Below are 26952 nucleotides of genomic sequence, written 5' to 3' on the forward strand. Positions count from 1 at the left end.
TACATTTCAGTTTCAATCAAATATGATTTAAAGTCGTCGTGGCCTAAAAGGTAAGATGTCCGGTGCATTCGTATCTAGCGATGCAACGGTGTTCGAATCCCGCAGGCGAGTACCATTTTTTCTAATGTAACTAATACGTACCTAGCATGCTTTTACGAAAACCTTCCATGATAAATTGATAAAAGTGTGGTAAAAATGAAACCAGCCGAAATTGCTCAATTACTGATAGGATGTCTTGTGATTCTGCACGGGTAGGTACCACCACCTATTTCTGCCGTGAAGTAGTAATGCGTTTCGGTTTGAAGGGTAGGGCAGCTGTTTTATTATACAACACAGACTTAGAACTCATGTCTCAAGGTAGATGGCGATATTAAAGATGTAGATGTCTATGAGCTCCGGTAACCCCTAACACCTGGTGAGCTGTGAGCTCGTTCAAGCAACTAAGGAATGAAAAATGGAATTCAACTTGTTGATGCCTATATGTCTAGGAAATGCAGTATGCTTTAAGGAATTCGTCATCTACTGAATTGTTTGAACCCAAAAATAAATTGGAGAACAAATTAGATTAGAACGCAGATAGATAGATTAGGGTAAATGTGTTCTCAAACTTAATTCAGAAGTCATGGGGTGCATATCCTCTTGATTTTTTTAAGAAAGTGGCCGCAAAACATTAGTTAACATAGTTGTCCGTGAAATCGTTTATGAATAGTATTTATATTCATTAATAATTTATTTCTGACTTTTTTTTTTCTTTCCTTAGATGGACGGACGAGCTCACAGCCCACTTTGTGCTAAGTGGTTACTGGAGCTCATAGACATCTACAACGTAAATGCACCACCCACCTCGAGATATAAGTTCTAAGGTCTCAGTATAGTTACAACGGCTACCCCACTCTTCGAACCGAAACGCATTACTGCTTCACGGCGGAAATAGGCGGGGTGGTGGTACCTACCCGTGCGGAGTCACAAGAGGTCCTACCACCAGTGAAAAGGTGACTTAAGGTGTATTTCAAGCTTCGACAATTGTATTACTTCTATATCGAGACTTTGGTGAGCTAAAGAGAATTAAATCACAAATTCATAAAATAAATTTTCATTTGGCAATAAATAATCAAATTTGCAACATATTATTTGCATTTATTAGTTAATTAGAAAAATGTAAAATTAAAAAACATTTTTTTCCTGTATAATTTATTATTCATAAACCGGCTGGAGGTTAACGAGTGGTTGTTCACGTCGCCGACCGTTGTTTCGTTATTTTGTCTGAAATAAACCGATGTTTAAGCTTTCGTAATTTAAATGTAATATAATTAATTGAAGCAGTTCGGAATTTTGATAGAAAATGAATGATTTTTGGAACAAAGTTCCTTATGGGACGATGTGGAGGGGTACCCAACCGGGAAAAAGCGTCCGTAACATAAGATTTTTCTATTTAGTTTGTTATCGACAGATGTCACTGCACGTAAATTCAACAATTCCTGAATCGCGGTGACGAGATGCTACACAGTTGATAGACGTTCTCGTATTTCTCTTGCTAAAGCATCGACAACCAAACGTAACCCACTCCATCGTAAGCCACGACTAACCTACCAAGAGTACCCAACTAGGAATAAGACTATAGATAATAATTGTGGTTAATTTAAAAAGTATTTATATTTATATATATTATGTGTATTATAACATTGATGTGGGCTCTTTTTTATGTTAAAAATCAGTTCTTGCCATAATATGTATTTTGGTCAAAATACAGTAAGCTTGTATTTTGGTCATCTGTGTTCCAAATCGAAGGAGGAATCTCCCATACAATTCGTAAATAACGCTAATCTTGATAAAGATCTTATCTAAACGAAAGCCTATCTTAAGATTACCTAACAGATAATGTCATGGTAAAATTTATCAACATTTAGAGTTATAGATTAGCGGTATTATATTAAGTACTTCTCATCCGGGAGGTTATGATTTGAGATTAGACAACTCCTACCCCGCTTTCAGTATAACAAAAAATGTTATTGATATGATTTATCTCGTACGTAAACTGATAGCTTATCTGATTACATTTAAATATATACGTTCTATATTGCAAGTGGGAACTAGTGGAGTATTATGTAATAAATAATATCTCAGGACGCTTTGAGACCACTTCTTACGGATATAACTTTTTTTTTCAGTTTCAAAATTAGATTATCTTGCTTCTTATTCGAAAATCCAGTCTTATGAAAAAGGAAGTTTTTAATTATTTATTTGATCTTGAGCTGATGACTTAAAAAGCTCACGGTCCAATTGGAATTTATCTACTACTATATAATAGGGGTTGAAGTATGAAGTTTCCGTTCTATCGTAATAGTTACTTCGAATAGAATCTTCATGGTTTGAGATTTTTGAATGAAACTTTTTTCAAATGGTGACTATGAACCTCATACTTTTAAAAAATGGGCAACATTGGATTTTCGACTTTCAGTTGTTTTGTTTGTTCAACTTAAACAAGAAAGCTGGATACTTCGAAAATTCGAGTGATTTTTGAATACGAGTTCCGACGCGGAACTAACGCTGCAGAAACAGCTCGCAATATCAATGTTGCGTTTGGAGAGGGGACTGCTAATGAACGATTTTTATTTAACGTTTTTATTTAGGCGATTTTGGTTTAAACGCTTTCGTGACGGAAATTCTTATTTGAAGAACGAAGCACATGGAATACCGCCCACACATGTGAATAACAATGAATTGAAATTGATGGAGGAATCCGATCCGAGCCAAATTATCCGAGAATTAGCGGTATGGTTTAACATTACCTTACCAACAATATTGACTCATTTGCGTCGAATCAATAAAATAAAAAATATGTAAAATGGTTGCCTCATGATTTGACTGATCTGCAGAAAGAAACGCGTATTCGACGTTTCCTCACGCACAAAATTAAATAAGTAATTCTAAGCTAATGAATAAAACATTGGTTGTTGATTATGAAACTTACATTATCATTATCTTTATTAGTCATAGCCATAATAGCGGTGCTCATGCTGACCCTCATACTGAAAGAGAGCAACAAAACGAAGAAGCTTTAAAAGTTTTAATTAACAATAATCAATTTTGTAATTTATTTTCCTTTCGTAATCTTTTCCGTTAATGGAAAAATGAAAAGCTTAATTATCTTGAAATATTATTTATTCATAAAAAGAGTAAAAGTGTTAAATGAGAAATGATCGTTGTTTCAAGCTGCTGTTTGTTTTTTCATTGTTTTATCTGAAAGAAAAGAATTTTAACTTCAGTAATCTAACTCGTGTCGGATGTTTTTCACAAAATTCAAGTTCCTTATTAATGCGGATTGAAAATTGACTTCAACTGCAATTACTAGACTAGTTTAAGTGGTAGTACTAGTCATTTCGTCCATTAATTAGAAAACACATGGGTCTGATCATAATCTCTTCCCGCACAAATTAATTTATCTCAACCTAATATGTAATTATTCACGGTACTGGTAGCAGAGCGTAGTGTAAGCCCCTGCGGCTTGATACCACCGTACTTTCGATTTACGACACTAAGCCATGGCGTGATCAGATTTGTTGGGCATCTGAGTTTTATTTATTTATTGCTTAGATGGGTGGACGAGCTCACAGCCCACCTGGTATTAAGTAGCTACTGGAGCCTATAGACATCTACGACGTAAATTCGCCACCCACCTTGAGATATGAGTTCTAAGGTCTCAGTATAGTTACAACGGCTGCCCCGCCCTTCAAATCGAAACGGATTGCTACTTCCCGGCAGAAATAGGCAGGATGGTAGTACCTACCCGCGCGGACTCACAAGAAGTAGTACCACCAGTAAAATGTGTCTTTCACGTCATTACGTGACCAATTTGTCAAACGGTAACCACAATTAGGTATTTTCTGCTTCTGGACACAAACAAGCATACGGGTCATCGGAAGGTGATCGATTATGCTTACTCATAGATATCAGCAAAGTCAGGGGCATTACCAAGCTGCTGTCTGTCGATGAAGACTCTTTTCAAACCTCGTTTGAAGTAAGCAGATCATAGATCATAATGAAGATACGAACCATTCGAATCATTGGGTTCGTTCCATTTCTGCCTCTCACTTGTTCCAAAAATTAAGTAGAAAGTATTTGAGACGATATACACAGCCGAGGCTATGTAGAAGACTTTACGCCAATCGGCTGGGTTTGTCTGAAAAAAATAAATAAATAGATGTTTAGAATTTTTTACATTCCTGAACTTAAGGAACGTAGACTAGTGTCACACTCTAATTAACATTTTTAATAAGTTTTAGGAATATAGATTAATAGTTAAGAATGAATTATCAAAAGCTTAGGAAACACAATAACATGGAGCTCATTCGAGTGTGTATTGGTGGCAGACGTAGTGATGTGTGAATCAATTGTATATATTTTAGGCTACCATCATCTCCATCAGCTACGAGACAGTGATCGACCTTGATCTGAATTAGCGAACAGCGTTTCACTTTGACTCCTCATGCTCCCATATCTCCGATATCAAGGTGAATTACAGTATGCACTTTAGGGTATCCATGACCACTTAGCACTTGGTGCGTCGTTAACTTAATCTGCTTTTCCAATATAATGAAAAAACTGCCTCACCTCATCTTTTAAAATTGCTCCTGCGACTAGCGGCGCTATGATGGATACAATGTTGGCAGCACAGTTGGTAATGCCAAGTAAGGTGCCGGCGAAGTTGGGCGCCATGTCTAAGTGCACAATCTGTTCAAAAATAAAAACTTTTATCCACTGTAATAGATATGCAGGCGAGCTTACTGGTGTTGCATCTGGTGTTGGTCTAAAAGAGATTGTGAAAGTATCAATAAAGTGGTAATGAAATGGTAGTTAAGCTACTTCCACTGTAAGCCAGGCATACGTTTTGATTTGAATCGTCGCCGATGCTGATGCGTAGCAGAACCGGTATGCTATTTAATTGTTAACTCGACCCCAGACCTGTAGATTGGTGACATCATTTTGATTTTTTTTTATTGCATAGATATTTGATATAGTTTTTTTTTTTGCTTAGATGGGTGGACGAGCTCACAGCCCACCTGGTGTTAAGTGGTTACTGGAGCCCATAGACATTTACGACGTTAATGCGCCACCCACTTGGAAGTATAAATTTTAAGGTCTCAAGAATAGTTACAACGGCTGCCCCACCCTTCAAACCGAAACACATTACTGCTTCACGGCAGAAATAGGCAGGGTGGTGGTACCTACACGCGTGGACTCACAAGATGTCTGGCCACCAGTAAAAAAGTTGTTTAGAGTTGTTTTGAACTCAGGTAACCACTTAACTCCGGTGGGTTTACAATAAAAAAACCATTCATGAAATTGTAATAACCCCAACTAATCATATTCAATTGAATATAATGTCATTAATTCCTTTCCTCTGTTTACTACGCTAATTGAAATATTTTGAATATTTTTTCGGAATACCCACCATTAATCCAGTCACATGTCCAACGTTTAGACTAACCACAATAGTAAGAAGAATAGCAGCTATCATGATATCACCAGCTGGCGAGTATGAGAGGGCTACGAGAGCTATCGCTGGACCATAAAATCCTGGAACCGTCCAACACCCAATATCAATTTGAGATGCAACCGCCTGTGACCACACAGTGGCCGATGTCATCAGGCAAGGTAGTGCCTCGTTGGTCTAATTGTTTGTAGCGACCCTGACAACTATTCCATATATAGGAGCTGTACGGGGCTCCAATTCCATAACAAGGATCAACCTCTTCAGAAATATTTGTCAATTAAAATCTAGATGTTGATCTTTTTTCGAATGTGATTTTGACCAGTACTCAACTCACAACAAAAAAAAATTGTTGTCGTATGTGACGATCAAATTGACAATAGTCATCGATATCGGTACAGCCCTGCAAACATTTAGGTAGTGCAAAATTATTTAATTTTATCGCCTAACTTATGCTATTCTTTAAATTTATAGGAGGTTTAAACAGTTTCTCGTAGATGTCAAGTTCCGGGCTGCTGATCTCTCGTGACTATCGTCAAAAATCTAAGGATACGAGTCCAAGTCCTTGGTCTCGATCTAATTCTTCTTCTTTTTCATCGTCTGCCTGTGACAGCAGTATGCTTTATTTTCGTACCACGAGACATTCCAACAGACGAGAAAGTCCAAATTACATTAAAATAGAGGCTTTCTTTAATCCCACAAGTTTGTTTTCATTGTTGACAAAAAAAGTTAGACCTTATGAAGAGTTTACCTATTGAATTAGATAATTTCCTGGTGGCAGTTACGCTCAGCAGCTTCTTGTTGGGTAGATAGTCGGTTAGGAACCCGAATGGGAAACTAAGAATATACATGCCTAAGTATGGAAGGGCTGACATTACTCCGTTCTGAAATTAAATAAATTCTGCTACATATTCCAGAAAATACTTTTTTTTTGTTGGTTCTTAATTGATGCGTTTGTGGATGATTCTCTTTATGAATTACTAGCTTTTGCCCGCGACTCCATCCGCGTGGAATAGTTACTTTGGCATAACGCTAAATTTTACCCCCCACTTCGTTTACCAAGAAAGTGAAAATATTTTGAAACATTCTTTATCGGTGCTCCACTTGTATTGGTCTTACCGTGATGTTCTATAGCCTATAACCTTCCTCAATAAGTGGGCTATTTAAAATAAAGAATTTTTCAAATCGAACCAGTAGTTTCTGAGATTAGAGCGTTCAAACAAACAAACTCTTCAGCTTTATAATATTAGTATAGATTCAGAGTAGAGTTGGTGTGGGAAGGTCAGATAATATTTTTGTGGAATTACCTTCGTATATTACTTGTGCACGCCATTAGTTTAAGCGAGCAGCTTCACAGTAGAGGCGGGATTTGTTTGCTTGCTTAGAAATATGTAGGTACGAAACTTCATTGGAAAAGTTTGTCTATCAACATACTTACTGCTTTAATATCAACGCCCAAAATCTGCTTCATGTATGACGGCATCTCAGTCATAAGAGTCCAGAAACCCCAATTTTGTCCACAGTGGAGTACTATCAGTGATATGAATGGGAGTGACGTCCAAATCTCTTTCCATGGTGTTTTGTATTTCTGAAAAAAAATCTTAATTTTTTTAAATTATTTATATAAGTACCTATATTTAACATTATGTGTATTCTATAATACTGAGATGTTACTTTAAGGAAGATTTTTGTTTTGATTTTATTCTTTTTTTGTTTTTTGTTGTTGTTTGTTATTATTTTGTTAATGCACCTACCATGCATTATCCCTGCACCACCCTATGGTCGACTGGAAGAAAATGCCCATGGCATTAAGTCCGCCTGTGTACAACTTTTGTTTTGTGCATAAAGTATAAATAAAAAAATATAACAAATAATTTTAAGCAAAAGTTTGATTTCATTGTAGAACGAACAGCATTTACTTGTAGTTCTTCTTCTTCTGAGTCGATTTCTTCATTGCTGAAGGTTGTGTCTAGTTGGAAATGCTGACCACTCGATGCACTATACTTCCCCACGTCTTCCTGTCCTATTAACTTTTAGCTATTAGTTCAAAATGTCCAATTGAAAACTGATTTACTAATACTATGCTACTGTGGTAGGCTATTGTCATCTTTCACCTAATATCTCGCACAACAATGGTAATAACCCCGTGTTTCCATTTGAAGAGTGCAAGAGCCTGATTTGAATGTACTTAAGACTTAGACCTTAAATCTCACGGCTAATCTTAGCATTACGTTGTGAAGCTTCCGGCGCGTATAGCTGCCGGTAACTAATGCAAATCACGCGACTTCTCGCTTCGAACCCACCGACATCAATAAAAATATAAATTAGTTAGTTACCTTTGGTTCTCCAACTTGACCTAAAGAGCTCTGTATATAAAGTTTTTCTTCTTTTCCAATTATGTTCGATTTTTCAGGCGAATCAGATCCCAAGAAAATATAAATAGCCGTCCATGCAGCTCCAATTGCACCGTTGGCGTAGAAAATTGCTGGCCAGCCCCAAGCATCAGCTATAAAGCCTGCCGTTATCAGTTGAAAAGCATTGCCTAATTGGCTTCCTGAAATCATATTGTTGTATTCAGATTAGCAACGACGACCACCGGTACACCGTCATCAGACGCCAGTGAGATTGTTACTTGAAAATTTTTTCGAAGCATCAGGTAATATTCAAGATACTTGCTTGCCATCAGATATTTAGTTATATTTATTATTCAGCTGATATAGATGATAATATAGATTGCTGATACTTCAAATTATACAACATAATATAATTAAGGCAACAGTATGTTTGTTGGTTTATAAACCAACAAACATACTGTTGCAAAAATATATTTTGTCATGCCGCAATGAAACGACACGGTGCAATACCGAGTTTGTGCTTGAAAAAACGCTTATAATTATTATGACTTGTCAATAAATAAATGATTTAGGGATGATTATAGTCACCCTGTTAATGTACTTTACTGTAATTTACTGGTGGTAGGACGTTCTGTGAGATCGAACGGTTAGGTACCACCACCCCACCTATTTCTGCCGTGAAGCAGTAAAGCGTCTCGGCTTGAAGCCGTTGTACCGTTAAAACTGAGAAATCATGTCATACAAATCATGTCTCGAGATGGATTACGTTTACGCACTTACGCATTTACGTTATAGATCTATGGGCTCCGGTTACCACTTAATACAAGATGCGCCGTGAGCTCGTCCAACCATTTATGCTATAAAAAAATTTAGACTGACAGCAGATCTCTCAAGCTTTGCTTTATTTCCTAAAGTGACTATGAATTTCAAATCGTATAAATTGAACTTGTAATTTATATAAATATTGACTATAAATATTCTAAATATATTCTTTCATACAAACCTTGCACAGATAGCTACGAATACAAAGCAAATAAGGCAAAACAGTTGAGCCTTTCTCAAATGCTTCTTGTTCATACACATGGACGCTTAATAATAGTGTAAAAATAGCTGGCACACGAACAGGTCGTCATACTACAACTTTAAGCACAACGGTTGCCTTTGACTTATATTCAGCTTTCGTTACACAAGGTGTGTGGCGCATTTACGTTGTAGATGTCTATGGGCTCCAGTAACCACTTAACATCAGGTGGGCTGTGAGCTCGTTCACCCACCTAAGCTATAAAAAAAAAAGTTTCCTAGATCCTAAATACCATACACTTTTCTTATTTTATATGTTGTTAACGGCCGTTTGGTGTAGTGGTAAGTGACATGGTCCCTACACAAGGGGTTGGCGGGTTCGAATCCCGCCAAGGGAAGATATTTGTATGATAAATATAAAATATCTTCTCCAGGGTTATGGATGTATATTAAATATGTGTAAATATGTGTATAATAAAAATCTTACATTTTATTTCCGTTATCTGGTACCTGTAACACAAGTTCTTTACGAACTTAGCACGGGACCAGTTAACGTGGCGTGATAGTTAGTAAATATATATATGTATATATATATGCTTAACTTAACATAGCATAAATAAACTTGCCGGAATATATTAAAGCTCCTAACCGGCTCTTCTCCTCAATAGGCGCCCATTTGCCAATAAGAGTATTGATCGAAGGCACAATAAAGCCTTGTGATAAGCCTTGGATTACGCGACACAAGCAAACCCACTGCCATCCGCCCTGAGAAATATAAATAAATGAATTTAATGAGATCTGAACTTCCCTCTAGTAGTACAAACGTTTGAAAAATGCATTGATATTTCGGACATTCATCTTATATTTAGAATGGAAGCACATGTCCCATCACCACTCAGAGCTTTATTTTGGTGCTTATTATACTCAAAACTTGATCTGTAATTTGACCATTTACAAAAACCAATAGTAGTCCTAAGTATATTAGGCTTATATAAGGATTATTAAACTTTCTATTCGTCATGTTTCACCGGTTAACCTTGTGATATTTAAATGTTAAAGTAACGAAACGACAATTAATTAGAATTTATTTACATTTTGAAGAAGCCGAGAACAATCTGTACGCAATGTAATTAGTTTACAATCGCTTTGACCTTTTCGTTTGGTAAACGACCTGCTCTGTGTTATTCACCTAAATTATGTTAGGCATGGGAATAATGGAAAAAGTCGTTTCAACTGTGCTATGAAGCCAAAAAATTTTATAAAAGTGACAGAGGGTTTGAATGCTATTGGTAAAAATTGTCGAAGCATTACATATATTATTATGTAGACAGTTTGTCGACGATTATAAAATAGTTGAAGAACTATTGAATACTTCGATCTGTGTTTTCTATCTAATTTATGTTTTTTTTTATTCCTCCTTCCGTCGTATTCCTCATTGCTGAGGGTCGTGACCACCCTTTTGTATCACCTTCGCACGCACGATCTTTCTCCATCTATTCTTGTTTCTGGCGGTGTGGAGGGCGTTGTGAAGTCTTTTCCCATCTACCTTACCAGTCACGATGAGCCTCACAAGATTGCCATCATCTTTGTGGTTTTGTTTATTTTTTGTTTGTTTCACCAATGTTTTTTTATTATATGGTTATATTTAACTATTCTTTATATTCCGACTCACGTAATTTACAGCAAGCGGTATCAATACTGAGACAAGTGAATTGATGGCCATGGATATTGTGATCAGTATCGAACCTCCAAACCTAGCTGCCATCTCACCAGCAGGGATCTGGAAGACGATGTAGCCCCAGAAGAACGAGGACAGGATTACGCTTTGGGTCTGCATACTCCAGTCGTAAAACTGAAATTGATAAGGAAAGAAAAACGCGCAATTGAGATTAAGTCAATGTGGGTGCCAGCTTTAACTTAGTGATTGATATAAATAGGTTTCGGTAGTAATAATAATAATAATAATAATTTATTTATTTCTCTCTTAAAGGTATAGTACAAACGCAATTAACCTTATAATTTATTTTGTAAGTTTTTGGAAAAGCTGAAGTCTGTCCTAGGTTCAAAGACCTGTATTACTGATCTCCAGGCTACCTCCTTCTTCAGATAGATTAGGTTAGGTAAAGTCGTGAATATATCGACTCTTGAAAGGCAAACGTGACTAAGCGACAATGCGTGAACTTTACAGTAGACTAATTTAAACTTGAAATACCTGAAAAAAATTCTATTATAACGAATCTAGCTGTAGGATTGAAATGATTTTAATAGACCTAGAAATATATTTTTTTTGTGCATCGAATATGGTTATTGCCTATCATTTATGTATAAAGCAGTTATTGTCGCTTCGTCACGTTTGCTTTCCAAGTGTCGAATTATGTTGCGGACGAGTGTTGAGAGATCATTGGGTGTTATCATTTGAGTAGGAGGTCATTATGCCTGTGAGTGTGTGTTCGGTAACCGTCTCAATTCTTTAAACTCTGTAAATTTTAATTACATACTTTACGTACATAGGCATTGCGGCACAGAACGGTAAATTAAGGATTCGGCGAGCAAATCAACTCTCAGATACAGCTCACTGAGTTTCTCGCCGGAATTTCTCAGTAGATCGCAATTCCTATCCAGGGGTAGATTCTGCGAAGCACTGCTCTTGCTAAGGCTAGTGTTAGCAAAGTTACCTAGCTGAGCCCTGTGAGCATACCTACACGTCCGGAGAAGCTGGTATAACCACTTGAGGTTACCAGCACAGGTAAGCAAAAAAAACGGCATACCTACTTGTTTTACGCCAAATTATTTACAATCAATGATTATAAACAACGCTTTCCACATTGTATTGTGGATTTTAGCCACTGGCTTATTCACAATTACTGCGCCTGTCTAAACAGTATGTATGACTGTAGGGTTTTAATGTGGTTGATATTTCGTGTAAAGTGTTTATACAATATAATTTATAGTTTCCACGTTTAATGCATAGCAAGTTCTTGCATGAATCATTCATTACTGGACTTACATTATCATTGTCTTTGTCAGTGATAGCCACAATCGCGATGCTCATGTTGGCCCTCATACCGTAAGCGAGGAGTAGTCCAAGGAACAGAAGAACGGCCTGGACATGACGAATTCCAAATAGTGCTTCTGAAATTGTGTACAGTTTTTAAAAATCAGAAATACTTATTAATGTAATTTTGAAATTGTAAAAATACGTATCCTAATAGATTGATGTCTAGTGTACTCGTCTGAAATGATACTATTAAACTTAGATATAAATTCTGGAACAATCACCGATTTTTCAAAGGAATGCTACAGAACACGTATTCATGTAGGCGTAATATCGTCAAATAAAATCAAATCCTTTTGAGGATTTAATTGAGAATCCCTTTGAGGATTAAATTTTTAAATTTAATTTGTTTTATTACTGATTGTAGGGCAGGTGGATAGATACTTTAAGACAAACAGTAGGTGTGGTACATAGGTAGGTAGCATCATCCAGCCTACTTCTGCCGCTAAGCCTTATACGTTCCGGTTTTTAGTTTGGGATAGTCGTACCAATCTTACCCGAGGCACGGACCTCTCAATATTTGTTAGCTTTGAATAAAGCATTTAAATAACTAAATTCTGTTTACAACTCAGCATGACATTAAGTAACTCACTATACTTCTTGTCAATATTTCCTTCGAGCCCACTATCCATTTTCAGTGACAACTGCCGATAAGAAACAACACCAACGAACTAACAACATTCAGTACATCATACATCGCTTATCAAATCAACACTAGCTTGTATTGAACATTGGACGTGTATGATTGACAATATTGAGTAACACTGATAAAGTCAATTCTCAAGACCACCTGACACATTCAAGATAAAATTTCAGCATTTTTGTAAGAATCAAACAACATTATCTTGTAAAACGTACGTAAAATCACAGAGACCGAATGTCTTGGTTTTTTTTTTACTATCATTGCTTAGATGAACGAGAACACGTCCCACCAGGTGTTATTAGACCACCGGAGCCCATCAGTGGTATTTAGGATTGAAACCGGGCGCGCGGGGTACCTAGCCTTCGATGCGAAACGAAGGATCTGGAACGTCAATAGTTTCGGCAAGGCAGCCCGTCAGGCCGCCCAGGTTCTGCTGTGGGTGTCCCGGGATACCACGCTGGGTCGGAATCAGCCCGCCGGGCCAGGGCGTGATACAACGCCAACCGAGGGCTCTTATAGTACGATGTCGCTCCTGAGCGGTGTGCCAGAACGCTGGTAGAACGCCGCGTGACCTCCATCTCCTCAGATTGGCCCGTGACTCTTACCTAGGGGAAGCCGCCTTCTCCAAGAGCCGCAACTTACGTTCGTATAGTTGTGGCGGTAGCCATCATACAACGCAAGATATTTGACAGATGCCTGTATCTCGCTTACGACATTTTCAAGATTAGCTTGCATATATACAAGTTCCGAACAACAACATTTGGACCGTCGGTCCACCGAGCAAATATCACCCGCTCGGTAGAAGATCTTTGTCGTTTAAGCCTCCCAAATAGTCTCTTAGGGCGTTAACGGCGATGGATTCTCCTCAGACCGAGTGAACCTCATCGCCGATTCGTAAACCATAAAATGGGTTTGCCAAACTTCTTGCTGGCGTACTCTATGAGTATAACCCTTATTACTACAAATCTGCTATAAAACGAACAGTGCATTTCCTTAAGTAATTTTTCCCTCGTGTTCCCTCAGCGCTGCAACACGTACCTCTTCAAACAGGTTTTAAGTAAAATATTTTTTATTTTATTTTTTTACTTAGTGTGTGGACGAGCTCACAGCCCACTTGGTGTTAAGTGCTTACTGGAGCCCATAGATATCTACAATGTAAATGCGCCACCCACTTGGAGATATAGGTTCTAAGGTCTTAGTATGGTTACAACGGTTGCTCCAACCTTCAAACCGAAACGCATCGCTTCTTCACGGCAGAATGTGCGGTGGGATTATGCCCGTGCGGACTCACAAGACGTCCTACTACCAGTAATTACGCAAACTATAATTTTGTGGGTTTGATTTTTATTGCACGATGCCATTCCTTCACCGTGGAAGTCAATCGTGAACATTCAATTTGCTTAGTACGTGTTTCATTGGAAAAATTAGTACCCTCCTGCGAGATTTGAACACCGGTGCATTGCTAAATACGAATGCACCGGACACCTTATCCTTTGTGCTCCTATTTTAAATATGCTCCTGATATCGCAGGTAGTAAGGGCAGCGGTAAACACAAGAATCGGGTGAGCCTTAAGCTCCTCGGTATTCAACAGCAATAAAAAGAGTAATTAATGTCTGTATTTAAAAAAAAGGATTGTGTGGTTTTATGAAACCACGGTAAAAGTTAAACTTTTTTTTCACATTATAGACATTTAACTCTGACAAACATCATTAAACACTGACAAAAACCCTTGGCCTTGGCTGCTCTGACGAGCGCCTTTCACTTTAACCCTACTCCGCGGCCGACCGTCACGCGACATGCAACACACAGACGAAAAAGTTTGAGACGATGTAATAAAGTTTCACTTTATATTAACAGTTTCAACTTCGGCAGAACACTCTGTCTGCTAGGTGACAGAATTTAAAATAATAATATATAGTTGCTACAATGAACTCAACAATAGCAACTGTTAAATAATTGTAATTTACAGAAACCGTGTGGTATGCTATTATGTTAAAAAGACAAAAGACACGAATGAATTATTTTTTTCGTTACAATACGGAATGTGAACGGTGTCAGTGAGTGTATGTGCGTGCGTGTGTTGTGTGAGCGTGTGTTATGACAATTCGTCACAAGTGTTGCTGAGTGGTTTTTCAATGTATCATTCTTGGTAATTAATACCCTTTTATTAGCTTCAGACGTATGTATGTTTGTAACGGAATCTTTGAACATGATTTTGACCCCCTTCAAAACGTCGGATTAACTCGAAATTTGGTATACTTATTAAGGACCGATGACAATAAAATATTATAAAAATATTGAAAAAATTTAATACAATTAAAAAATTAAAAATAAATTTTAATAAATTTGAATTAAAAATAGTGTCAGAAAAAATGATTTTATTATAAAAAAAGCGTGGGGTGCATGGTATCAGTAGGTGAAGGGTTATTTTGATAATATCCTGAAAAGCAGCCCAAGCTTTTTTACAATAAAATCATTTTTTCTTACACTATTTATAATTCAAATCTATTAAAATTTATTTTCTATTTTGTTAGTTTTTTTAAACTCTTAATTTATTATCGTTAGAGGAATGATAGTTGATTTCAAACACTTTTTTGTTATAAATCACGTGTCAGACTATCTCTATCTCTTAATTCCTTCCTGAAACGTCAGATCTTTAGTTGTTACAAGACGATACTTTAAGATTATGTTATCTAAGGTCAAAAGTGAGTCCAATGATCTTGGCAAACATTCGTGTGACGAACGCGTATTTTGTATGTGTGTTTTTCTAAATATAATATTTTAATCGTATTTATGTATGTTAGCGTGGTTAGCTTGGTATGGACATGTGATGCGTAGAGAGAAGATGCAGGTGACTAAGAAATGTATGGAAATGGTAGTGCAAGGTAGAGGGGGAAGAGGTCGACCAAAGAAGACATGACTGGAGTGTGTGAATGACGATATGAGAGAGAGAGGAGTGAGTGTTGAGATGACGGCTGATAGAAGAGAATGGAAGAGAAAAATTAGCTGTGCCGAGCCCACGTAGTGGGATAATGTGGAGAAAAAGAAGAGAAGAATCGTATTTATGTATGTACGTATGGCTGTGGTCAACAAAGTATAAGAAATCATAGTTTAGCGTCAGTTATTGATCATGTGATATCAAAAAACAATAGAAAAATACAATGTTTAATATATCAATGACAGGTTGAAATTTTAAACTTAATATTCCAGTTTTTTTATATAAATTAAATTAGTTTTACTATGTTATACTATGGTATGATAATGGCCAATTTTGTAAGTGGACTTTCTATTTTATTATCAGCATTGTCTATGGCTTTTACTAGCTTATGACGGTACTGTTAGTGTAATTTTGTATCATTTGTCAAATTTGCAGACTAAGACTATGTGTACACACACACACAGTTACACTGACGCCGATGTAAGAAGGGAGGTGTTTTTATCTAAAAAAAGTTACTTGTAACCAGAATGCTCTTCTGAATACGTAAGCTAAAACTACATTTTCATTTATCTATTGTTACAGAGTCCTGGCAACCCCCGACCGAGAGCCAGCGCTAAAACTATAAAAACGATCCCTCGCTGCGCCTTTGCCTCTTTTTTGTGCGTGGCGTTCGTGTGTGCGGTTCTTGTTGAAACATGTTTGGTTCTTGTGTAATTTTAACAGTTTTCGTTAATAGTAAATTGAAATCATTTTGTTAAAAGTATTGTTGTTAATTCAGTGAAATGTAATTAGGCCAGTTCTGTGTTATTTAGTTATTTTTGTTAATTACCTCACTTCTGGTCGATAATATCAGAATTGGGATAAAACCACGTGCTTTTGAAACGATGACAGGCCGTCGATCTAGAAAATACAAGCGTAATCATTCTCATCGACGCTGTCATGACCGCTCGAATTCTCGATTTAGGAGTTTGTTGCAATTATTATCGTCGCGATCGTGCTGTGTGTAGGAAGAGCAAGACACTTACACCGCAGGATGTCTCCTGGCATAATTCCGTGGAACCGTTCTTTGGCATATAATTATACTCGTGAGATCGTGAGATTAATGACCACTTTATCTGTACCGTCTACTCGCACTCTTGTACCGAACGCCACGCGCAGTTATTTTTCCCACCAGCAGCAACGGTTTCCGTCGAAGGGGGTGACGCATGTGCACCTGAGTACCCTGGAACAGCGTCATGCAAATCGGCGGGTGTGTGTAGCAGTGCTGGTCAGCAGATGGACGGCGTGACGAACAGGATTATTGGAGCATTGCAGGTGCTATCTAAACTTTGACAATGGAGGCGCCTTCTGTCTGATTTGTTCACAGACGCAGGGCGTTGTCGCCGACGTGTGAGGTCAGTAGCAAGTCGGGGCCGTGCTCCAGCAGGAGAGCGCAGAGCCGTGCAGACTGCACGTGTTGCTCGCGTGCCGCTACCTGCGCGCGCTCACCTGCTTTAGACGTGCATACTGCGCGCACTGCTCGCGTACCGCTGGCTGCGCGCACTGCTCGCGTGTCGCTGGCTGCGCGCGCTCATCTACTTCTGGCGCGCATACTGCGCGCACTGCTCGCGTGCCGCTGGCTGCGCGCGCTCATCTACTTCTGGCGCGCATACTGCGCGCACTGCTCGCGTACCGCTGGCTGCGCGCACTGTTCGCGTGCCGCTGGCTGCGCGCACTGCTCGCGTACCGCTGGCTGACCATTTTTGAGGTTGAGGTGGGCACGACGGTGCTTTACTTCCCGTTTATTTTTTTTTTGAGCAGTATGGTAGATGCGGATTCGGCCGGATCTTGCGTCCCTACTGTTTAGCTGTGTTGTGTCGGTAATGTTCAGTATCTGTATCGGTGAATATTGCCGACAACAGCGCGCTGGAATCGTACAGGTGTCTCAAATTGCGCAGTTTGGGACAGTTGTGCGATATCCATTCTTCTCACTTCAAATGTTTATCTTTGGCTCGTCCTCGCTGCAGATGTAAGAGTGCACGCTTGCGTCTGTAGTAGGGATTCTAAATTTTAGAAAGTTTTAGAGCATTAAGGTCTGGGTGTAATTTTTTTGTTACGTTACAGAGGGTGACCTTGTTGATGCAAGCTCTGACGTAGCTGGAAGAGATATGCTTCTGCTGAGGGATGAAGCGGTCGAGGACGCCTCGCCATCAGGAACGGCCGTGTTACAGAGTCCTGGCAACCCCCGACCGAGAGCCAGCGCTAAAACTATAAAAACGATCCCTCGCTGCGCCTTTGCCTCTTTTTTGTGCGTGGCGTTCGTGTGTGCGGTTCTTGTTGAAACATGTTTGGTTCTTGTGTAATTTTAACAGTTTTCGTTAATAGTAAATTGAAATCATTTTGTTAAAAGTATTGTTGTTAATTCAGTGAAATGTAATTAGGCCAGTTCTGTGTTATTTAGTTATTTTTGTTAACTACCTCACTTCTGGTCGATAATACTATATATATAAAAATTAATTGCTGTTCGTTAGTCTCGCTAAAACTCGAGAACGGCTGGACCGATTTGGCTAATTTTGGTCTTGAATTATTTGTGGAAGTCCAGAGAAGGTTTAAAAGGTAGATAAATATGAAAATGCTCGGAATTAAATAAATATAATAATTTTGTTTTTCCATTGATGTGTCCCCCGTCGGACGGATTCATTTTGTTTGTTTTAAGTTTATTTTATACAAAAGTTTAGGTCTTTTATTTATCGATTGAGGCACTACGAAGTCTGCCCGGTCAGCTAGTTGTTAATAAAACAATTTATTTATTGTATGACAATTTGTTTAATAAATAAAATTTGTGATCAGGTACATTAACAAATTACACAATTAACTATTAAATTAATTAACATTTTTTAATTAATATCTTCGTAATTATACTACTTTTTCTATTCTCTGCTCTGAAGTCGTATCTGAAACAAATATTTACTTAAGTATTATATATTCTAAAATTTCAATACATGAATGAATTAATCTATAACACATTTTTGGTTTATCTTAGATTGAGTAGATATCAGAAACTTTACGTCAATACGCATTGATAATTTATTAAGAAACGTGTGCGCAGTTCACTATGAAAGAGAAGCCCTTCAAAAGAATAATATCTCATTCCCTCGTAGGCCAGATTCAGGTATAATGTGATATTTAGTTTTCAGAGGCATAGCAATGTGTTTCTAGAGCGGCTAAAAGAAAATGTCTGCGTCAAGATATCTGAGGAATAGATAAAAAAAAATTTATATTGCTTAGATGGTTGGACGAGCTCACAGCCCACCTGGTGTTAAGGTGTTTCTGGAGCCCATAGACATTTACAACGTAAATGCGCCACCCACCTTGAGATATAGGTTCTAAGGTCTCAGTATAGTTATAACGGCTGCCCCACCCTTCAAGCCGAAACGCATAACTGGTTCACGGCAGATATAGGCAGGGTGGTGGTACCTACCCGCGCGGACTCACAACAGGTCCTACCACCAGTAATTACACAAATTATAATTTTGCGGGATTCATTTTTATTACACGATGCTGTTCCTTCCGATGAAATTCCTTATGGAACGATGCGGAGGGGTACCCTAAACGGGAAAAAACGTCCGTAACGTAAGATTTTTATTAGTAATACACACAATGTACGACTTAACGTACAAAAAATAACATATTTTTATTATATATTTTTTATAAAATAATAAGGTTGATAGCTTTATAAAGTAGTTTTTATTTTAGTTTTATCAATAAAAAAATCATAATAAAAATGTATACCCGAATAATTATTTTCTTTATACCTCGAATAGAGCTTATAATTAATATTTTTATAATAAGGAACTTCGTTCCTAACCGGTGTCCCACGACACCACAGATATATTTTTATTTCATTCTCAATTCTCACCCTTTGACTCATTTTCATCGACATCGTTCCATTTCTGTCTCTCGCTGGTCCCGAAGAAAATAAACAGCAGGTTACCGACGATGTACAATGCGGAAGCCATATAAAACACTTTACGCCACTCATTAGCGTCCGTCTGTAAAACACAATAATTTTAAAAATGTTGCTAGTATCTTTACTAAGGAAATATTGCAAAACCGGAAAGCTTTATCTTGGCCCGAAGTCGTTTGTTTCGAATATTGTCGTTCAATTATTGACAAGTGATTAACAGAGATTATTCACCTAGCAACATGATGCTAAATTACTCGAGATGCGAGATTCAAATTTGAATGGGTTACTACCAGGATCTATATTTCTGTCAAGATTAAATAACGAGCTCTAACTTTACTAGAATATAAACTTCATTGTGCCTCAAAGTGTGCAGCATCTTTAATATTGTTGTTTCCTGTCTAGCACCTCATATCCAAGAAGACCGAGTCATAAATAAACAAAATTTGATATAATGCGGGATGATTTTCATTAGACTGTTCTTTCAGTTTTAACTAAAAATTCCAATGATGGCTACAGATCCATCAAATTTGGAAAAAAAAGCAGTCTTTATTGTATTTATCAGCGTAACTAACTGTTATTAAATTAAAAACTACTAAAACTAAAAAAAATAATTAAAAACTCTGTTGTTGGACCTTCGTTTGCATTAAGTATTTTAATTAGGCACTTTTTTATCATTTGATACAATCATCAACACTTACTTCGTCTTTCAGTACTGCTCCAGCGGCTAATGGCGCAATTATCGATACAATATTGGCAACACAGTTGGTGATGCCCATCAATGTGCCAGCGAAGTTGGGAGCCATGTCAATGTGCACCAACTGTGAATGAACAAAACGATGTTTATAAATGCGCCTTTGTTGGTTAACGATTGATTGACTGAAATAAAAACACATTTGATAATTACCCCAAGAGTTTGGGCTGTTGGTTAAATATGTAAAAATCAAGCCCAACAAGCAATCCCTAGCTTGTTCATCTTGGCGTCTTGTCCGTCCTGAGAGAACTCGGTAAATAGTTGGACATTTAAACATATACCGTTAGACCTCTCCTAGGCTAGAAACCTTAAAAACCCACATACCATAAAGCCTGTTAGATGCCCAGCATTCAACCCAACCACCACTGTGAGAATTAGAACGGCCATCGTGATGTTACCAGCCGGTGAATATGACAAGCCAATTAGAGCTATCGCCGGTCCAAATAATCCTGTGAAGAAAATGTCAAGGTATTTAACTCTACAATTTTGTGGTACAAGTATGGCCTGTTGGCTATAGGATCGTAATCATTATAAAGCTTTTATTATTTACCGCAAAACAATGTATGCAGCAGAGACTTTGAATTTACAGTATATGAAAATTAGCAAAAAAATACAAATGTTTTAGTTTCAGGCATTTTAGTAATTGGTAAATTCCGAAATTCCTGAAACCTTTCAGAAATTTAAGCAAAAACGTTTTCAGCAAATAAGATACTACTCATTACAAGAAATACATTGGCATTAATTTAAGTCCTTTGATGAAGGCAAATTAGATCCTTTTCATACAAAAGGTATAATTACAATTATGAAGCATGAAATCGTGTTCATGGGGAGGCGCAAGTGAGAGGTAAGGATTATTGGGTGCTTGGATTAACGGCGAGCACGTTACAGGCAAGATAATTAGTTCGCATTTCATTAAACGAATTTTATCAGGTTATACATACAAACGAAAAATTGTGCGAATCAGATGTTGTGTTTTTAGAGTTAGAGATAAGTTAATACGCTTTCACTCCACCCTAACTTGATAAACGAGAATGTCACCATTACGGGTCATGATAATGAAGGATCCCCTGCCTTAGAATGCCTTATAAGCCTTAGCCTTAGAATATTGATTGTTTCATTAATTGTACAGGATCAACACGTTTATTCACAATCATTTAATTTTAAAATCCGAAATAATAGGTTGGGGAAAAAGTCTTTTCGCATTATAGTTTAAATGAACTTGTAATAAAATCTCTTTGGCTATACTATTTATATCTGGCTGGTTTTGGTATCATTCAAAGTTTAAATCTCAAAGAAGATAATTCCAAATTCAAATTAGGAAAATGTGTGATTTTTATTTAATTTTCGTACTGTCAAGATGAGTGGATCTAATGAAGAAATTCTATACATTTTAAAATTTTACAACAAAAAAGGTAAAAATACAACGCAAGCCGCGAAAAAAATTTACGACGTTTATGAACCTAATGCAGTGTCTGTGAGAGTAGCACTAAATTGGTTAAGCGTCAATCTGGAAATTTTGATGTCAAAGATGCACGTCACTCTGGTCGCCCTATTACGGATAAAATAGATGCCATTTTTGAAAAAGTGGAGCAAGATCGGCATATCAGTAGCTCCGACATAGCTGAAGAACTGGGAATTGACCATAAAACAGTTTTGGCGCATTTTAAAAAAGCTGAGCACTTCACGAGCTCACTGAAAGAAACCTAATGAACCGTGTACTCATTTGTGATTCTTTATCAGGACGTAATGACAAAGAACCATTTTTGAAGAAGCTAATAACTGGTGATGAAAAGTGCATCACGTACGACAAGAACGTGCGAAAAATGTCGTGGTTAAAAGCCGGTCAGGCTGCACAGACTGTTGTGAAACCCGAGTTAACTCGCAACAAGGTGATGCCGTGTGTGTGGTGGGATTGGAAGGGCTTATTCATTATGAGCTGTTACCACCAGGCAAGACCGTCGATTCTGAACTCTACTGCGAACAACTGATGAGATTAGCAAAACTCAGCAAAAATTAAGAGAGCTTGGCTGGGAGGTGTTAATGCATCCGCCGTATAGTCCTGATCTTGCACCTTCAGATTTCCACCTGTTTCGGTCTCTTCAGAAATCTTTGGACAGTGTCAGGAGGTTCACATCACGACAGGACTGCCGAAACCAATTGTCGCGGTATTTTGATCAGAAGCTCCAAAATTTATATAGCAATGGGATCATTTCTCTACCTACAGGATGGCAAAAAGTTATCGAATAAAATAATACCTACATACTTTAGTTAAATGTAAATAAATTATATTAATAAATGTTGTGATTTTTTTAAAAATGCACTAGGTTTGTGTTCTTAATTCTTCTTTCCTTTTGCGGGCCTACTGGAAGAGATTTCAGCATGAAATAAGTAGTGCCCTTGTACTCTGTATCCTTATTGACGTGTCTTTTCTAACAGCTGTGTGTACAAAATTGTTAAATAAAAAAAAAAAAAAAATGCGAAGAATCTTTTTCTCCAAACTATTATAAAAATTAGCGAAATTGAAATCAGCAGTATAATTTATATGTGGACACGTTCACATATTATTAATTCTTTCAACTAGAACCACCGACCTGTCGCCATGCAGATCGGCTGACCTTACACCCCGAACCTAGTCAGGAGGACCATGGTGGATTGACAGAAACTGAGCACCAACTTGGCAAAAGCCTCCCCGCCAATCCTCACTTACAATCCAGATTCCTCCCCATCCCCAGGACAACATCGAATCCATAGACATCCTCACAAATTACCTGTCCTACGCGAAACTCTTCCCACTACTTTTTAGCCTATTTGTTAAAGATATACCTCGGTCACCAGTGACCCAGTTAGCCCTTTTCGCGGATGATACGGCTTGTGTTTGATGTTTGTGCTTTGTGTATTGATGAAATTGTGCTTGATGACTTACCAACTGAATTATTAAATTTCCTCGTAGCAGTGATGCTGATCAACTCCTTCTTCAGTACGTAATCTGAGAGGAAACCAAATGGAAAACTCAACAGGTACATAGCAAGGTAAGGTAAAGCCGACATGACGCCATTCTGAAATGAGACGCAATATAATTATTTAATTACAAATGATCTTCTATTGTTTATATAGGAGGATAAAGAGGCTATAAAATGGTTAGAGCGCTCTGTCAAATCGCTGCTGCTGTTATGTATTTCGTTTTCTTAGACATAATATAACACCCAGAGAACTATAAATCAAATCAGTTTTTTTTTGTTTAGATAGGTGGAAGAGCTCACGGCCCATCTGATGTCTTAACATCCACTTACCACTTATGGTTGCTGGAACCCATAGATATCTATAGCCTAAATACCGTAAATTGGGGTTTTTTTATTGCTTAAATGGGTAGACAAGCTCTTGGCCCACGGTGTTAAGTAGTTACCGGAGCCGCCACTCACCTTGAGATATGAGTTTTCAGTCCTCGGTCTCAGTATAACGATTGCCCGCCTATCAAACCGAAACGCATTGCTGCTTCACGGCAGAAATAGGCAGAGTGGTGGTTCCTACGCATGCGCACTCACAAGACATCCTATCACCAGTAACCAAAATATTTATCTCGATAGCCAGCTCGATGGCGACGGATTGAGGGAAAAGGTTATTCACCGCGGCCTACTACTGCAAAACGATGCACTGGCAAGAGTCAAGCATCATTCGCCACGAGCTCCCAACCCCAAAATATTATATACGTAATGCCTAGGCACTCACCGCTTTAATATCGACTCCGAGAACTTGCTTCAAGTACGACGGCATCTCCGTCATCAGAGTCCAAAAGCCCCACGCTTGGCAACAATGCACGATAGCCAGCGACAGGAAGGGGACTGACGTCAATATTGTCAGCCAAGGCGTCTTGAATTTCTGAAATAGAACAGAATGATAAAGAGCGGCTTCTTTTTTATTATTTTATTGCTGAGATGGTCGGACGTGGTCACGGTCCACCTGGTGTTAAGTGTTTACCGGTTACATCTACAACGTAAATCTCGTCACCCACCTTGAGACACGAGTTCTAAGGTGCCCCACCCGTCAAACCGAAACGCATTACTGCTTCACGACAGAAATAGTCAGGGTGGTGGTACCTACTCGTGCGAACTCACGAGATGTCCTACCACCAGTAATTACATCAATAATAAATTTGTGGGTTTCATTTTTATTACAAGATGTTATTCCTTCATCGTGGACGTCAATCGTGAACATTGGTTAAGTACGTATTTCATTGAAAAAATTGGTACTTGCCTGCACCTGCTGGATTCGAACACCATTGCATCGCTACATACGAATGCACCAGGCGTCTTATCTTTTAGGCCACGATAGCTTTAGACTGTGTATAAATTAATTGCCTGTTAACTATGTTTGTATGCAGAAGTAAGCAGAAGTGAAAGCATTTAACATTGCAGCAAAATTTTAAATTGCTTGCTTTTAACTTTCCTAATCCCTTTTTATAAATGTTTTTCATTAATTTGATTTCTTTAAGAAATATCTAAATTACAATAAGAAAAAAAAAGCAGAATTAGCCATAAATATGGATTCATCCGTAAATTCAGTAAAGCCATAATCATTCTTATATAAATTTGAACACCTTCAGAAATTTATATACTTTCTTAATAATTTGAAAATAATACCAATGATTTTAAATATCTCACTTTTAAATTGCTTCAAAATCGTGGTTACCTACATTATAGTATTTATAACAGATTTTTAACGCGATTGTTAAGTTTCCATGATGGCTCCCGTGAAACTGTCGTATAATTGTCAATCAATGCAACAAGTCAGTTATAATCAAAAAGTTAACTGGCTCATCTGCTCATCAAAAAATAGCTTTGTTAAAAATAAAAATGTAAAAAATTGTATTTCACATTCAAAATTGTATTTTAAAATAGCCGTTGATTCCCAACACTAAAAAATGTTAATGATCCGTGCATAAAAAATCTTCAAGGTCTCGTAAACGTGAACATTTTTGTAAAGCAGGCTGGTGTTATTGTGTTGTTAATTAAAAATTGCTTTTGTGACGAAAAAAAAGCTATGATATTAAACCAAAGTGATTGTTCAAAACATTAATATGTGGACGACCTTACGCTACCTCTGTGGTCACTAGAGCCCATAGACATCAATTATGTAAATATCATGGCCCCACTGTGAGCCATGAGATCTACGTCTTAGCTTCTACAGTACAACGGTTGTCCCACCCTTGAAACCGAAACGTATTACTGCTTCACGGCACAAATAGGCAGGACGGTGGTACCTACCTGTGCAAGTCCACAAGATGCCTTGCCACCTGTGATTACGCAAAATATAATTTTTGCAGGTTTGATTTTTATAACACGATATTATTCCTTCAGTGTCGAAATCATCAGCAATCACTTATTCATATCTTATTCAATCACTTATTCATATATTATAGGTAGTTCATTAGAAATGGTACCTGCCTGTGCGATTCAAATATCGGCATGATCGCATCGCATCGCTCGACACGCATACACCGGGTCTTATCGTTTAGATCACGACAACTTCGAAATTCGACTTTGAATACATTATTAATATTATTATGTATAGGCATCTTTGCTTATGGACATCAGTATATAATACAAATAAAACAGACCAGAAATTGGAAGAAAGCAAAAGCGTTCAGACAATACTGAAGAATGGAATTAACTCCAAAGTTAGGAGACGCATAGCAACAATGATCTTTGGAAACGCACCCTGGATGAGCGTAGATACTCCAGTGGCAGGTACGTAGTAGGTACGACAGGTAGATAGGTAAAGTGCGTCTCATGGATCAGTTTTATTTATTACATAAAAAACTTAATGAACTCATGGCCCTCCTAAGGTTTACTCGTGTAGGCACTACCCGACTTCAGACAAAAGGGTCTATAAAAATGTTCAACTTACCTTTGGTTCCCCAACTTGTCCCAAAGAAGTCTGTATATAAATTTTTTCCTCTTCACTGATCATTCCGCTAGTTTGAGGGGAAGCTGAGCCCAGGAACACGTAGAATGCTGTCCAGATGGCACCTAAAGCACCGTTGACGTAGAATATGGCGGGCCAGCCCCAGTACTGGGCTATGAAACCAGATGCCATAAGTTGAAGAGCCGTTCCAAGTTGACCACCTGAAAATAGTAATAATAAAATTTAAATAAAAACTGCTACAAATTATTTAAAGAAAAAATAAAAAGACAAACTTTAAAAGCATTTTGAAGAGATCCTAAGAGCATTATATGTATGTACATTCTAACAGGGTAACACGTTAAGTTTTGAACATCCTGTGGACCGTGAACTGATCTATTCGTCCACGTAATTTAAAAAAATATCTGAGTTACAGAGAATGGGCATTCGGCCACCGTAGATGTTTCATAAGTTCAAAAGGAGTTCATAAATAGTGATCTATGTCTTATTGCATAGCGCAAATCAAAACCATAAGTAGTGCGCTCATCGGATCCACTTGGTCATGCTATCACAACAGTACTAAATTACAAGAAAGAATGGTTACCAGCGTAAATAATGGTGCCCAATCTGCTTTTCTCTTCTAGAGGAACCCATTTCCCGATAAGGTTGTGAATGGATGGGTACGTGAATCCTTGGGATAAGCCTTGGAGTACACGGCAAGCACACACCGCCTGCCATCCACCCTAAAAGGAGACAAGAATCAGAAAAAAAAGACCATGGACATATCAAGAATGTAAAAAGAGGCACTTACGTAAGATTATTTTATATGTGTATTAAAATTTATACGTACGCGTT

The 26952-nt window shown here is 37.8% G+C and overlaps 2 protein-coding genes across 2 annotated transcripts in view; both read right to left on the reverse strand.

The window, feature by feature from the left end:
• Window positions 1-3144: 3144 nt before the first annotated feature.
• LOC114244989 (putative inorganic phosphate cotransporter) lies at window positions 3145-12653 on the reverse strand. The gene is made up of 11 exons (XM_028176989.2): window positions 12513-12653; window positions 11873-11997; window positions 10538-10717; window positions 9488-9630; window positions 7828-8041; window positions 6930-7079; window positions 6243-6375; window positions 5453-5577; window positions 4612-4731; window positions 4054-4180; window positions 3145-3240 (listed from the first exon to the last, which is right to left on the reverse strand). Exons 1-11 carry the CDS (start codon window positions 12550-12552, stop codon window positions 3209-3211), a joined length of 1389 nt encoding a protein of 462 aa, XP_028032790.2. The 5' UTR covers window positions 12553-12653; the 3' UTR covers window positions 3145-3208.
• Window positions 12654-18283: 5630 nt separating this feature from the next.
• Window positions 18284-26952, reverse strand: part of LOC114244985 (putative inorganic phosphate cotransporter) — a 30467-nt gene continuing 21798 nt past the window's right edge. Inside the window, exons 4-11 of the mRNA XM_028176985.2 lie at window positions 26702-26840; window positions 26104-26321; window positions 23926-24075; window positions 23123-23255; window positions 20524-20648; window positions 20147-20266; window positions 19401-19533; window positions 18284-18435 (exon numbers count right to left, since the gene is read on the reverse strand). Coding sequence (XP_028032786.2) covers window positions 18398-18435; window positions 19401-19533; window positions 20147-20266; window positions 20524-20648; window positions 23123-23255; window positions 23926-24075; window positions 26104-26321; window positions 26702-26840 — 1056 coding nt within the window. The 3' untranslated portion in view covers window positions 18284-18397. The remainder of the gene's footprint in view (window positions 18436-19400; window positions 19534-20146; window positions 20267-20523; window positions 20649-23122; window positions 23256-23925; window positions 24076-26103; window positions 26322-26701; window positions 26841-26952) is intronic.

The sequence above is a fragment of the Bombyx mandarina genome, chromosome 08 (genome assembly GCF_030267445.1).
Source record: "Bombyx mandarina strain Sakado chromosome 08, ASM3026744v2".
NCBI classification, from domain to species: domain Eukaryota; kingdom Metazoa; phylum Arthropoda; class Insecta; order Lepidoptera; family Bombycidae; genus Bombyx; species Bombyx mandarina.

Excerpts from the sequence above, each read along its gene's own strand:
- LOC114244989 (XM_028176989.2), bottom strand. The coding sequence starts at position 12,552 with ATGGATAGTGGGCTCGAAGGAAATATTGACAAGAAGTATA. Across the intron at positions 9,631-10,537 it reads TACCGCTTGCTGTAAATTAC|GGCGGATGGCAGTGGGTTTG; the intron begins GTGAGTCGGAAT and ends TATATTTCTCAG. Across the intron at positions 3,241-4,053 it reads CGAACCCAATGATTCGAATG|ATAAAACAATGAAAAAACAA; the intron begins GTTCGTATCTTC and ends CTTTTCTTTCAG.